This window comes from Labeo rohita, chromosome 19 (assembly GCF_022985175.1).
Source record: "Labeo rohita strain BAU-BD-2019 chromosome 19, IGBB_LRoh.1.0, whole genome shotgun sequence".
NCBI classification, from domain to species: domain Eukaryota; kingdom Metazoa; phylum Chordata; class Actinopteri; order Cypriniformes; family Cyprinidae; genus Labeo; species Labeo rohita.
In genome coordinates, this window is record NC_066887.1 from 17,327,054 (window position 1) to 17,343,390 (window position 16,337).

At 35.2% G+C, this 16,337-nt stretch overlaps 1 protein-coding gene across 3 annotated transcripts in view; it reads left to right on the forward strand.

Moving 5' to 3' along the window:
• vps50 (VPS50 EARP/GARPII complex subunit) overlaps window positions 1–16,337 on the forward strand; it is a 179,333-nt gene that overhangs the window by 110,886 nt on the left and 52,110 nt on the right. For 2 of the 3 annotated variants that reach the window (XM_051137549.1, XM_051137551.1), the window contains 2 exons: window positions 5,119–5,193; window positions 7,548–7,628. In XM_051137549.1, the coding sequence (XP_050993506.1) occupies window positions 5,119–5,193; window positions 7,548–7,628 (156 nt within the window). The remainder of the gene's footprint in view (window positions 1–5,118; window positions 5,194–7,547; window positions 7,629–16,337) is intronic. The other variant, XM_051137550.1, reaches the window with a different exon arrangement.

Consider the following 16,337-nt stretch of genomic DNA (forward strand, 5'->3'; position numbering starts at 1 on the left):
TGGAGTTTCAATGCAGCTTCAAAAGGCACTACACAATCCCAGCCGAGGAATAACGGTCTTATTTAGCAAAGCGATCAGTCTTTTAAAAAAAAAAACACATACACTTTTTAACCACAGATGATCGTCTTGCACTAGCTCGACCTTACGCATTACGTAAACACATTGTTAAAATCACTCGCGGTTGTCTGTGTACTTTAGTTCAAAAAGGTAGAGTAAGGCGAAAATCTCCATCTCATTTTGTCCTCCAACTTCAAAATGGTCCGACATCGTTGTTTTACCTTTTTTGTAAATGCCGTTTGACTTTCTTTGCACGTTCACTTTGTAAACACTTCATGTCACAAGTGACCCGTCCAACATGACCATGTATTGTGTAAAGACGAACTAATGCAAGACAGGAATTTGTGGTTAAAAAGGTAAATCAATCTTTGCTGATTATTGATTATTGATTGATTTTTGCTACAATGTGAAAGTTGTAAAAACCAGATGGTTAAATGTGGCTTTAAAATATTCTTTATGATCAGAACATGATAAACACTTCATGTTTTTTAAATTCTTCACACTTTTTCCAGTCATTTTTTCTTAACAAAATAAATATCTTAATAGAAAAAAATATCTTTTCTTAGTTTTGCATGTTTTAATGAGGGTTTGTGTTACCTGAAAATATTAATAATATAAAAAATCTCTTAGAAATACACATTTTTGAGAGTAGCGTGAGTTAGGATGCAGATGTAGATTTATGTAAAAATTGTAGCAACCTCATTTTTATATGGAGAAATTTAATTATTCTGACTTTTTTTTTAAATTGGCATTGCTCTTCCATAGTATCATCCACAGATCATGATAATAACAGGTAAAACCACAAATATAGCACCTCAATACTATGATGAAACTGTAATATGGTTTCTAGGTATTTGTATGAAAAACAGTAGTCGAAATACATTTAGTATAAATGCATATACGATATAGCTTAATCAAAAAAAAAAATACTGTAATTATATTCCATTACTCCTCCTTCAATACATTTAATACATGTCTACATTAATAATATAATAAAATTCAACACAAATATACCCACATTTCTGACACAAAACCACTGTGCAGTTAGTGCTACTACAGTAAATCTGTTGTAAATGATGGCGATTTGTAGATTAAAAAGCCTTCTGACTGTATCGTTGCCGCCGTTTAGTCCTTCAACCCGCTGATCCCCATTGAAGTCCACTATATGGAGAATGTCCTGTAATGTTTTCCTCAAAAACCTTCATTTACTTAGATTAAATAACTAATCCTTTAATGTTTGAGGCTTTCAGTTATCCTAACTTGAAATTTAAGGGATGCCTCTGCATAAGGCCTTTTAAACGCTATTGCAGGTGTAAATGAATTTCTAAGTGCAGAGGGAGTGACATTGAAGAGTCCCTGAAATATTTTTCACCTATGTGTTTGGAGAATCTGTTGAGGAACGCAAGTTTGTTGAACAGCAATGGGTACCATAATAAAGCTCTTGGTTGAGGTATTGGTTTGTCAGTGGCAGCTCAAGGGCATCTGACTGAACCTGTTAAAGACAAGAACTACCTGCTGTTCTTGGACTTCCCAGACTGCCCTGCAACCACACTGAGAGTCAAAGACAAAAAAGAAGTGAGATTTTCAGACCTCTACTGCCTTACATACAGACCTCAACACAAGCACCACCTCAAAAATATATTCGTTCAAGCCATGAACTTCAACTCTGGGAAGAAGAAACTGAGCAGTCAGATTCTGAGTGTGCCAGAATCATTATTCACTTCCATGCTTTCGTTGTTAATATTCTAACATTCTTATGAGAATTATACAGCAAGACTAAACCTATCAATAATACCAGTCTGTCAGTCTAGGCTTTGATTGGCGTGACCAATGATGTGCTGTTTTCTAAATGGAGTCTTTGGCTTTCGTCAACTCTGAAATATTGTTTGTGTCATGGTATTTGACAGTAGTCTTTAATCCTATCACACAAGCTGGGTGGGGTTGAAACATCTGTCTTGCGAAACAAAAAGATCTCCACACGTCTTTCATGCACTGAATTCTGGTCAAAATGATTCTTACATGGCCAAAGTTTCAGCACCTTACATGTTTTTTTTTTCTTCACACATTTTATTTTCATGTTATCACAGAAGTGTGCCATTTGCACTCTGTATACTTTGCAAATAACAGTTTGTTTGCCATGTTAAGCCAGTGCTAAATCAAAAGTAAATGCTTTCATGCTGGTGGATTGAGGCCAGTGCCCTTGCACACTATAAAGCAGGACTAAAGTCTTTGCACTCAATTTGGCCTTCGCATGTGGTTTAGCATCATTATAAGTCATGATTTAATTTCTAGAGAAGATGAGCAGACATGGGCCATATACAAGAGAATTTTAAAACCCAAACTGAAGGAATGAAGGGCCCTGAAAAGAATTGAACTGCTAGACGCATTAATCAGGACAGTGCTTCAAGTGTGATCTGGATTTCTGATAACCTGACTTTTAGTTCCACATTTTTATACATTTATATTTGAACAAGGCTTTGCTGGTGTGCAGGTTTTCACTTTAGGTTTTGGCTTTTTACACTTTAAAAAACAATTTGTTGAGTTAACCTAAAATAATTTGTTATGGGCTTAATTTTAAGTTCATTCATCTCAATAAAAAGTTTAGTCAACTTGAAATTTGAAGTTTTACTAAGTGACAACTTAGAAATTTGAGTGGATTCAACTTACAATTTGCAGCCGGGTAACAAACACAGCTGTTAAAGGTGAAGTTTCAGAACAACAATTGACAGATAATGTACTCACTCCCTTGTCATCCAAGATGTTCATGTCTTTCTTTCTTCAGTCGTAAAGAAATAGTTTTTTGAGGAAAACATTTCAGGATTTTTCTCCATATAATGGACTTCTATGGTGCCCAGAGTCTGAACTTTCAAAAGTGCAGTTTAAATGTATCTTCAAACAATTGCGATTGTAAACGACCCCAGCCGAGGAAGGCGTAGGGTCTTATCTAGTGAAACGATTGGTTATTTTTACAATCTATATATTTTTCAGTGTCAAACACTCGTTTTGTCTTGCTCTTCCTGACCTCTGTTTTTTTTCTGGGTCATGACAGTTAGGGTATGTCGAAAAAACTTCCATCTCATGTTCTCGTTCAACTTTAAAATCGTCCTATATCGCTGTTTTACCTTTTTTGTTAAAGGTGTTTGATCTTCTTTGCATCCTCACTTTGCAAAGACTGGGTTGGTACTTCTGCAGTGATGTAGAATGATTTTAAAATGATTATGAAGTTAAGGGAGAAAATACAATCAGAGTTTTTTGACATACCCTAACTGTCTTGAGTCAGAAACACAGAGTTCAGGGAGAGTAAGACAAGACAAGTGTTAAATTGTATTTTTTAAATTAAAATAACCAATTGTTTCGCTAAATAAGACCCTTCTTCCTCAGCTGGGATCGTTTACAACCACATTTGGGATCGTTTGAAGCTGCATTTTGGAAGTTAAAACTCGGGGCACCATATCAGTTCATTATATGGAAAAAAATCCTAAAATGTTTTCCTCAAAAAACACAATTTCTTTACAGCTGAAGAAAGACAGACATGAACATCTTGGATGACAAGGGGGTGAGTACATTATCTGTAAATTATTGTTCTGGAAGTGAACTACTCCTTTAAGTTTAACAAACCAGTTTTTTTAGTTTAGTCAACATGAATATCTACGTTAGTACAGCTTAACATTTCAAGCTGACTAAACATTTTGTCTTGACTGAACTTCAAATTTTAAGGCGGCAGGGGAACAAATTATTTTAAGTTGACTCAACAAATAGTTTTTTTTTTTTTTTTTTTTTTTACAGTGTACACCACTGCTGTTCATGGGAACTAATACAAACAAGTGAGATAATTCAGTGTTCTCCAGCTTTTAAGGTTTTTTTTTTTCTGAGTGACAGTGCAGTATATTTTCTTTGATATTTAAGTGCTGACCAGAGAACTTTTCGCTTTAGCTGTCCTGACCAAATCCTGCAGCAAATCTGAGAGAGACTGGATACAGCCGCCACAAGATCAGCTGTCAAATGCAAGCGAGGTTGAGCTCTTTGCTTTTAACCCACCTGACAGGTTTTGAAGGCACATTAAATAAAACAGCACATCTCATCTTTCTTATCTTCTTGCTCTCATTCTGGTTTTTGCATTCACCTCTTCTGCCGAGTGGACAGCGAGAGAAAGAGTGTGCGAGCGGTTTCTGTCATTAATAGAAACTTTTCAAACTCAGTATCAGAGTCAGCCGGTCTTGAAGAAAAGCCTATGGAGACGAAAGAAAGTAAATATCATTACTTATAAAAAAAAAAAATATTTACAAAGCGGCTGAATTGATATGCTCATTTGGATTCACTTTCACCCACGACTAACTCCAAACACACAAAACATTCAATCTTGTATGGAGATGGAGATTATGTATTGCGCCATTTCATTTAGTAATGAACAACATTAGGATCTGAAAGGTCTGTACGCCATTGTATACTGCCGGAGTATCAACTCTGCCATGCACATAATTTAAGATGCATTGGTCTTGGCATTTATTGCTCTTTGCCTCAAGTTAATAACTTAGCTTAAAGGCAGTGAATGGAAAGAACGGGGAATGATATGCAAGTGGCTTATCTGAAAATGGATCACCTTCAGGATGATGAAGCGTTTGAGTGTAGGGAAAGGCCTGAGCAGTGCTTATTAAGTGTTGCAGATAGTTAGTAATGGATGGGAAGATGCGACTGCCACACTAACAGATGGGTCTTTTGGAAACTTTGCAAAAATTTTGAAGTCAGAGAGAGACTGCAGTTTTATTGTCCCCCTGGCCGCCATTTGTTCACTAAGTAAATGAAAATGTTAAATTGCACAATGCTGTGCTTGCTGTAATGCAATGGAAGTCATAATGTAACGTAATTACGTTTATTGTCTTAAATGATTACATGTGTTATTTTTTAATGTATATAGTCATTTTTTTAAATCATTAATAGTACTAAATTAATGCTTGCCAGTAATAACCATATATTCAAAAATCTTCAAGAAGCAGGCTTTTTTGCTATGTCATTATTTGCTTTGTATCGATTGTATTTTCCTTTTTGTTTCTCAATGCAAAGCACTTCCAAACTGCATCTCTGCCTTCACAAGGCTCTCAACCTGGTGTGTCCAGACAGACAGTCCCTGTCTATTGGGTAAGACTGCCGTGTGGAGCCTGTTGGCAGTAGAAGTGCCTGCCACTGTGTGCTGTGTTTCCATCCCCCAACTCATATTTTATATATATAGACTGCAATGTCCTGTATTTTCCTAGTATTATCTGATATAGATTAGTTTCCATGCTATTTTGTTTGCAAGATTTTGGAGTTTAGAGAGCTTTTTTCAACCCAGCTTTAAAAAAAAATTTTTGCTTTGAAATCACAGAAATAAATTGCTATATAAAATATATTCAAACTTATTTTAAATAGTAAAAATATTCAGAATTTAGCTGTTTTTGCTGTACTTTGGATCAAATAAATGCAGGCTTGGTGAGCAGAAGAGACTTCTTTAAAGACTTGACTGGTAGAGAATATATATAAAAATGACTTACAAAAATTTACAATTTGTAGTTCTTTGATTACATGATAAAAACTGTAGTTAGTAATGTAATCTAAGTTACTAACTACTATAAATTTTATTTATAAAAAAAAATTTAAAAAACAATTAAACATAACATATTAGTATAAAAAAGCAAAAAGAAAGAAAATATATTCCATGATATCAGCATCTTAAAGGGAATTAAACACTACATTAGTGAGTTAAGAGTGAATAGTTAATAAAAAAAAACCTACCTAATAATTAAATAATAAAAATGTAAAATAAAAGAAATTTAAACACTTGAATGTTTTATTTCTTTACCTGCATGTCAATGCAGCCATTAACCAGAGAACTGTAAACATGCAAATGTGTTGTTAAATTATTAAAATGTTAACTTCATCAGCAATATTTCAAGCAAATATTATATTTTAAGGGGTTTGGCTGACAAAAATGTTTGCAAATCCCTGCACTGCATGAACAAACATTAATAAACATGAAAACAATGACATCACATGCTCAAAGTCTTCCAGATTGAAAATATTTCTCTCCAAACTTCCAGAATTAAAAAATTATGCTTAATTTACTGGCATTGCATGAATAATATGTAATCATGTGATCCAAAAACAACTGTAATCTCATTATAATCATTTTAAAATGTAATGTAGTCTAATTACAAGTACTTAAAGGGTTATTTCACCCAAAAATGAAAATTCTGTCATTAATTACTCAGCCTCATGTCATTTCAAACCCCACAAATTAAGATATTTTTGATTAAATCCGGGAGCTCTCTGACCCTCCATAAACAGTGAGGGTCCTACCATGTTCAAGATCCAGAAAGGTACCGAGAACATCGACAGAATAGTCCATGTGACATCGGTGGTTCAACCGTAATTTTATGAAGCTTCGAGAATACTTTTTGTTGCGCCAAAAAACTGAAATAACTGCTTTATTCAACGATTTTATTTCAACAATTCTCTTCCCTGTCTGTCTTTTAAACAAGCATTCGCATTAGTACCACGTTTGCATGTGGTATTATCGTAGTTTCATGAAATTACGATTGAACCACTGATGTCACGTGGACTATTGTAACAATATTCTTGGTACCTTTCTGGACCTTGAACTTAGGAGGACCCTTGCAGTCTATGGAGGGTCAGAGAGTTCTCGGATTTTATCAAAAATATCTTAATTTGTGTTCCGAAGACGAACAAAGGTCTTATGGGTTTGGAACAACATGAGGGTGAGTAATTAAGGACAGAATTTTACTTTTGGGGTAAACTATCCCTTTAATTGTCAGAATCCAGATTATATATGCATGTATATTCTTAGCTTGCAAGTGCTGATGAGACATTTATAATTAATTGTAGTCAGCTCAGTGTGCTAAAAAAAGATCTGTTTAACTATTTATTGATTCTACAACTTGAACTGGATTACACAAAAATGTTTGAAAGGGATTTTAGGATCATACTTTTAATCCTTAAATCTGTTATGAAGTCACATACAGTATTATCCTTTGTTATTTCTACTGTAAATTCACTGCGACTTTATAAATGTTTTTACTGCAGTCTGTTTAGAGATTTAGTGCTCTGCTCCACCAGTAAAGTTGATCTAATGTTTGCCGTTCTGCCATTGATTTCAGATCTATTGCATATTAATGACACGTTGGCTTGCTTGCATACGTTTCTGCATTTGTGAATACATTTCCAGTGAACGTTCACAAGAGGATTTGCCAGCCCCATTCATCCTCCCCCTTTAATAAAAAAACTAAATTGCAATTAATGAACATAAGTCATGAACCACACTTGTGGGAGCAGTGTGTATGAAGTGCAGTTTCCTGGAGATGATCGGTGGTGTGTACACTGCACTCTGGAGCTTTAGGGATTGCACTTTGTGTGTGTGTGTGTGTGTGTGTGTGAGTATATGACTGAAAAACAACTGAGTCTCTTTCTCATGGGTTGTGTTTTGCTGTCTCCTATAGTATGAATCATCTGGGCTGGGTTTAATCAGCAGCAGACTGAGGACTACGCTCAGCCGAATCCAGGAGAGCCTAATAGACATGGTGAGTTAAAACAAGGCACTTTCAGTGCACTTCTGTCTCTTTCTGTCTCACTCCTATAGTTCATCTCCTCTCTTGGCCTCTCTTATATAATCATTATGAATCCGAGCGAAAATGGTAGTGTGCATTTATCCGAGTTCCCTATAGCCTCTCATCAGGCCTGTCATCTCTTACCCCCTCTTACTTTCAGCTATAGCAGCCACAGGTGAGTTAATCACCATCAGTACACTTAGATAGCCCTGCACTCTTGTAATAAATGTCCTTTGGTTTCCATGGTTGCACCCATTAAGGCTTTCTAGGCCAAAGGCCTGATACCCACAATGCACCATATACCACTTTCTCCTGCACAAATAAGCAGTCATTATATAGGATCCATTCCCCCAGATGTCTGAATGTCAGAGAGCAAGGAAAGATAGTAGTTTGCATAAAATAATGAAACATGATTGTTTTTATGCTGTCAGACTTGCAAGTTATGGTGCTCGGCGGAGTCTGGGAGTATGGCTCTGTCTCCAATACTAAATCTAACCTACAGAGACATCGTAGAAGCATTCCCAGCTTGAAATTTCAAATGATTAAGCTGTCTTCCAAACAGATTTCATTTTTTTTTCTGCAGCTATACAGGTACCTTTTGTGGATAAGGCAATCCCACTTCTATTTTATGATTAGCTCAGCAAGAAATTTCCATTCCAATATAGCAAACAGAGCCAAGGGAGCTTGTTTTTCTTTTCTTTTTTTTTTTTTTTTTTGAGTCGTAGTAGACATGATGTGTCAAGCAGTGACAGCAGTGTCCTGCAGCTTGACATGTTATGTTTGACAATGTATGCATGACATACTATTTTTGACATCATTTTGTGTATCATTTGTTGTCAAGTTCTTGCGTAATTATATACTGTAGTATGTAATTTATACTAATGTATAAAGTATTTTTGTACCTTTATAACTTATATAAAGATAAATGAATATATAATGTGTGTGTATTTTTTTAGGGGACATTTTGCCTTTATTAGGATAGGATAGTGTAGAGTAGACAGGAAGCAAAGTGGGAGAGAGACAAGGGGGTGAGATCGGGAAAGATCCTCGAACCGGATTTCGAACTCAGGGTGCCTGCAACACAACAGCGTTAAATCTTTTTAATTCTAAAGTGTATCATAGTTTCGTCTACTCTCTTTTACTGTTTCTACTGTATTTGATCAAAATGCAGCATTGTTGAGCATGAGAGACATATTTTAAAAACATATCGACCCCAAGCTTTGAAAAAAGTAGTTTTAACTATTTTATATACAGTTGAGGTCAAAAGTTTACATACAATCTGCTAAATTTTTGAATTTATTTTACCAAAATAAGACGGACCATACAAAATGCATGTTATTTTTTATTCAGTATTTACCTGAATAAGGTATTTTTTACATTAAAAGAGGTTTACATATAGTCCACAAGAGAAAATAATAGTTGAATTCATAAAAATGACCCAGTTCAAAAGTTTACATACACTTGATTCTTAATACTGTGTTGTTGCCTGAATGATCCACAGCTGATTTTTGTTGTTGTTGTTGTTGTTGTTTGTTTAGTGATAGTTGTTCATAAGTCATTTGTTTGTCCTGAAGAGTTAAACTGCCAATTTTTCTTCAGAAAATAATTCAGGTCTCACATATATTTTTTATTTTTCAGCATTTTTGTGTATTTGAATAATTCCCAACACTGACTGTTTGATTTTGAGATCCATCTTTTGACAATGAGGACAACTGAGGGACTCACATGCAACTATTACAGAAGGTTTAAATGCTCACTTATGCTCCAGCAGGAAAAATGATGCATTAAAAGCCAGGGTTGTAAACTTTTGAACAGAATGAAGATGTGTACATTTTTCTTATTTTGCCTAAATATCATATTTTTGCATTTAGTACTGCCCTTCAGTAGCTAAAGAAGATACTTACATGTTTCCTAGAACACAAAATAAGTTACATATACGCTGATCTTCAAATTCAGAAAGTTTTCACCTTAATGCATCATTTTTCTTTCTGAAGCAAAAATGCAAAACAACTGTCTCTAAACAAAACAAAACAAAAAAAACAAATGTGGATCATTCTGGTAACAACACAGTATTAAGAATGAAGTGTATGTAAACGTTTGAACGGGGTCATATTTATAAATTCAACTGTTTTCTCTTGTGGACTGTATGTAGACATTTTTCACGTGAAATATCCCTGTTGATCCCTGTAAATTAATTACAATTTTGGAGATTCTGCAAGGTGTATGTAAACTTTTGACCTCAAATGTATTTGCAACAGCTCTGCAGTTCAGCACTTCAGTCAAGTCATGTCACATCACCTAAATTTACATAGCACTTTATAACGCATGTAAAAACAGTGTGAGTGTTGCTTTTAGTGTCAATCTAACCTTCAAAGACTAAACAGAAATTATAAACCAGAGAAGAGCACACTATAACTATTACATATCACCAGGGACCAATAGAATTTGTTTACCAGCCAGAGTGAATTTTTCTGGAAAGTTTGCATTGGTAGGCAACTTTCAAAATTCGTTTCAAAATTCCTGAAACAAACTCCAAACTTCATTTTGACCTGGTTTTGTTCAAATTAATGTCACGCTAATTCATTCTTAAATTTCGTTTGAAGTATATAGAAGTAGATATATCGGTCAGCACTAAATAAAAAATAACAAGCATTTTGTATGATCCCTCTTATTTTGGTAAAATAATTAACATTTTGCAGATTCTGCAAGGTGCATGTAAACTTTTGGCTTAAACTGTATTTTAAAGGGGAGATTGGATGCCCATTTTTCACAAGTTGGTGTAATTCTTTAGGGTCTTAATGAAATGTCTGCAACATATTTTCTTTAAAATTCCTCAACGGTCATGTAAAACAACACCTTTCTACCTTTTGAAAAACAGCTCTGTTTACAGCGAGCCATTTTAGTTTATGTCTCTTTAAATAATAATGAGCTAATGCCCATCTTGCCCCTCTCTTCCATTTTTGAGTATCTGGTGGCTCATTACCATCAAAACCTCAAAGTGGGAGAAAATGTCAGAAATATGTTAATACGGGACAGTCCGTCAGCAGTTGTGGGTGGGGCTTGAGCAGTGTGACGTCATACTGCTCAGGATATCAAAATGGTTTGAAAATTGATAATTTGATAACTGCTAAGACACATTTTTTTGCAAATACCATGTAAAAGTGAATTTTCCATCCGATGTCCCTTTAAGTTTAACTTTTAAAAATATTACTGTATTTCACATTAAATAGTGTAGATGCAAAGTCATTATGATGCATTGTACATGAAGTTTATGTGTGCCATGTTTTTGTTCTCATTATTAACATACAGTATTTGTTTTGCTAGCTACAATTAGATGTGAGCATTTAATGGCTCACTTGTGCAGAGCAGTGGCTTTTAACAAGGTTGCAGACCAGTTACTAATGAGGTTTCAGGAAATAGATGGCAAGTTCCCTTTATAGAAAATAGACAGCAAGTCATGTCTCTAAAAACAGTTACGTTGTCATCTGTTTATGCCATGTGAATGATAGGCCATTCTTTGCCCATCAACTGTTTCACAAAAAAATGAACTATGAAGACTATAGATTATTGTGCCACTGACAAAGACATACACCACTGACATACGCCCCCATTATTTATTGGGTGATCGGTGGCGAGTGGCCCTCCTACGTTTCTGCCATGTCCCCTTAGGCTGTCAGGAGATATCAGAGATCAGCTCCCAGACTTTTGGCACCTCTTGCATCACATATCAAGCGGCTACATCACTTATTCCAAAGTGCCTGGCGGGGGCCTCAGGTGTCTGAGATAGTGTTGAGAATTGATGGCCTGAAGAGTCTTGTGAGCAATCGTTTATTGGCTGGAGGTACAGGCAGGTTTTTAAGATTATACTAGCTTTATGATGCTGATTTATTATGGCTACACACTTTATATTCCCAAAGCACTGCTTTAAGCTTTAATATAAGTCTCTTATGTTCACAGAGTCTGCATTCATTTGATCAAAAGACAGTGAAATCAGTGTGATTTGTGAAATATTACAATTTAAAAGAACAGTTTTGTCTTTAATATAATGTATATTTAATATATTTATTGAAAATAAAATGTAATTTATTCCTGTGATGGCAAAGCTGAATTTTCAGCAGCCACTTCATATACGCTGTGCCCATACTACATACAACAAATTTCCAAAAGCAATCAATTTTTTTTCTCACCAGACTGACTGCGAAACTGCTGCTCGACATGACATAATCACAGCCAATCAGAACTTGTCTGAACATTTGTACTTTACCCTAAAGGGTGCCTATTAGTAATTAAGCTATTAATATTGAGCCTTTAGGGGTTGATAAGGTACAAAGCTTTAGTTTTGATGATACTACCCCAGTGAGCAGCTCAGATTAAATTTTTTAACACTTTTTTTTCTCCTGACAGTGTGCCTTAATGGTATAGTTCACACAAAAATTAAAATCACCTCTTGATTTACTCGCCCTCAAGCCATGCAAGGTGTATATGGCTTTTATCTTTCAGATGAATACAATCAGAGTTATATTAAAAAAATGTCCTGGCTCTTCCAAGCTTTATAATGGTAGCGAATAGGTGTTAAGATTTTGAAGCCCAGTAAAGTGCATCCATCTATCATAAAAAGTGCTCCACATGTCTCCAGGCGGATTATAAAGGCCTTCTGAAGTGAATCACTGCGTTTGTGTAAGAAAAACATCTATATTTAAAACTTTAAAATCTCTAACTTCCGCTAACTATCGTACGCATGTTCACGAGAGAATGCCGTGTGGAGTACTTTTGATGATGGATGGATGCACTTTTTTGGTTCAAAATCTCAACAGCCATTCACTGAAAGAGCCAGGACATTTTTTAATATAACCCCAATTTTGTTTGTCTGAAAGAAGAAGGACCTATAGACCTAGGATGGCTTGAGGCTGAGTAAATCATAGGTAATTTTCGTTTTTGGGTGAACTATCCCTTTAAAGGAATAGTTCATCCAAAAAAATGAACATTCTGTCATTATTTACTCACCCTCATCTTGTTCCAATCCTGTATTACTTTGTTGTGGAAGATATTTTGAGAACTGTTCATTTTTCATTGTATGGAGCAAAACAGTTATTCACAATATCTTCTTTTGTGTTCCACAGAAACATTTATCGTAGGGTGGATAAATGATGACAGGAAGTTAATTCTTGGTTGAAATATCCCTTTAAGGTCCTGGGAGATGCATGATGTTTACACGCTGTGATTGCTGGAGTTTTTCTACTAGAAGGGTTTTTTTGGGCTACACCATCAATATCTTCTGTTTCTTAAAGCTTCATATTGTTTATGTCATCTTTAATTTAATGTCTCTTCTTAATAAGGTCTCAGTGCTTTGTATATAACCTCGTCAGCAATCAGAGGCAGAGCTGGAAATTCGCTTTCATAGATCAGTTAGCACCACAGATGGGGGAAGACAACTTGCCAGCTTCTATATTGCATGAGACGCTCATCTGACATGCTGAGAACTTGGAGAATTGAAATAGTAAAGCACACTGTAGCAGAAAGCCATTTCTCTGCACTGGGATTGGAGGGTATTTCCCATGGGTATGTACACCTACTGTGGCCTGCTTTCCAGCGCAGATATAATGATATCACACTGCGGCTGGAGCAGAATTAAAAGCTCTTTAAACATTATCGCCTCTTTGGCAAGACAAGACCTCCTGTGAGATCCGATCTCTGCTTTTCTTGGATAGCACAGATTAAATAAAAAAACTAAATGCTTAGAGGGAAAAGCCTTTAGGTGGAGGCTTTTCCCTCTAAGCATTTAGTTTTTTTTATTTAATCTGTGCTATCCAAGAAAAGCACATACACAGTGCATGCACACTGCTATTTTTGTGTGACTTGATAAATCTCTTATTAACCTTTAAGATTCATCCTCTGTAAAAGTTTAGCCTCATTTTTATAATTCTAAGACGTCCTGAGATCTTTTCACTATGTGCAGTTTATTTTTATAATCATGAGCATTTTTGTTTAAATGTATTGCCTTATTTGGTCAAATCTAGGTTGTTTTTATCTACCTTTTTTTAGAAAATAACACTCCCTGTTTAGTCACTGGCATCTTTGCTATTTTTGTCAAAGGTATGCTGTTTTCCGAATGTGTGATTCATGCCGCACACATGAACAAGGTGGGCGAGACCTCATTTATAATCCCATTATTGCTGCTTGTTTATAAACTCTTTCTGTTCATTGGATGATTCAGTGGGAATCAGTGAACGTTGACCATGTCCGTTCTCAAGAGACTTGTGTCACTCAAAGCGAAATGTCTTTTCTTGTCATCTCTTTTCATTTTAGTCCTTCAGCTATCTCTATCTAACAGTTGAGGTCAAAAGTTTACATACACTTTTCAGAATCTGCAAAATGTTAATTATTTTACCAGAATAAGAGGGATCATACAAAATGCATGTCAAGGGGGGGCATTTGTGGTCCTTGCCACCCTGACTCCGGACCTTGCTGAACGTGTTCGTTCGAAAGTGAAAGTAAAATTGCAAAAAAATAGCGCGCATACAATAGCCATTGCACGCTTTTGCCTTCTGCACGCGATCGCAGATTGCATTAACCCACACAGCTTTTTGTTTTTGATATGTTTTATTTTGTTAAAGACTCATTTAAAGCTTTCTATAGATATATTTATCATGTCTGTAAGGCATGGATTCGCTAAGTTTCGGTTGATTTTTGTGAAGCGTTCCTGTTGATAAAACAGGCTATGATCAGCTCACTGTCTGCTGCTGGCTGCTTGGTCATTGCCTTAAAAAACAAAAACTTATATTAATGAACAAAAAATGCTCCAAATGTTTTTCGAAGTAATTTAATAAATAAACGAAATGAAATATAATCACTTTGCTATTACAAAACTGAATGGCTGAAAACAGTAGTATAAGCTGTTTTAGGAGGGAGCGGGGTGTTGGAAGACGGGCTCGGGCCAGTAATTCTGATAACCTGTCGGACACGGGCCGGGCAAGGGCCTGAGCATCTCGGGCCAGTGCTGGACTAGGGCCTAAATTTGAGGCCCGTGCAGGGCTTTAGCGGCTAAACGACGTCAACTCGACTTTAATTACATACAAGTTGACTTCAAAAAATGTAAAGTCGTTCAGCCCCTACCATATAACATATTCATTGTAATTTTTACTGTTCGTCAATGTTTAATTTACATTTGAATGAATTTGTCAAACTTTTATGGCAGCCACCATTTACATGTGTATATTTAAAAAACTAATTGGAATATAAATATAATTATGTAATTGTAACTTTATTATTATGAAAACTGAAGTGTAATTTAAGCGTTTATATACAAATCAGTTCATTTTAACCTTCGGTATTATAGTAATGTAGTGCCAGCTGACTCTCATCTATTTTACAGCAGTTTTACAATTCTAATTTTACAGCAGTAGTTGAGAGATTTTTTTTTTTCCTTGAAAATTTGTCATCTACTGTACCTGATATATAAACAATATCGAATAGATTCATAAACCATATAGAATCACAAGCTTGTGAATCAGAATCTATCTGTCTATCTATCTATCTATCTATCTATCTATCTATCTATCTATCTATCTATCTATCTATCTATCTATCTATCGCTCTATCTATCGCTCTATCTATCGTTCTATCTATCGTTCTAGCGTTCTATTGTTCTATCTGTCGTTCTGTCATTCTATCTATCCTTCTATTTATCTATTGATCTGTCTATGTATCGTTCTATCTTTCGATCTGTCTATCTATCTATCTACCTATCTAGCTATCTTTCTGTTGTTCTATCTATTGTTCTAGCACTCTATTGTTCTATCTGTCGTTCTATCATTCTGTCTATCCTTCTATCTATCATCTATCTATCTGTCTGTCTATCATTCTATCATTCTGTCGTTCTATCTATCGTTCTATCTATCTGTCGTTCTATCATTCTATCTATCGTTCTATCTTTGTCATTCTATCATTCTATCTATCCTTCTATCTATCTATCTATCTATCTATCGTACTATCGTACTATCGTACTATCGTACTATCATTCTATCGTTCTATCTATCTATCATTCTATCGTTCTGTCAATCTGTCTATCTATCTATCATCTATCTATCATTCTATCTATCGTTCTATCTATCTGTCAATCTGTCTATTTATCTGTCGTTCTCTTTCTATCTGTCTATTATTTATCTGTCTAGCTTTCTATCGTTCTATCTATCGTTCTAACTGTCTGTCATTCTATTATTCTATCTATCGTTCTATCATTCTATCGTTCTGTCGCTCTAGCGCTCTATTGTTCTATCTGTCGTTCTATCATTCTATCTATCCTTCTGTCTATCATCTATCTATCATTCTGTCTATCTATCTATCTATCTATCATTCTATTGTTCCATCCTTCTATCTGTCTATCTATCATCTATCTATCTATATATCATCTATCTATCTATATATCTATCTATCGTTCTGTCTGTTGTTCTGTCGTTCTATCTATCTGTCTATCTATCTATCTGTCTATCTATCGTTCTGTCATCTATCTGTCTGTCTATCCATCTATATGTCTGTCTGTTGTATTATCGTTCTATCTTTAGTACTGTGAAATGTCTTATGGACAGCCCATGAAGCTTGGGGAATGATGTAACTGAATAAAAATTATGTTACAGTATGAAGTTATTGATATATAATCATTAATTATAAGTGTAAATTACAAGA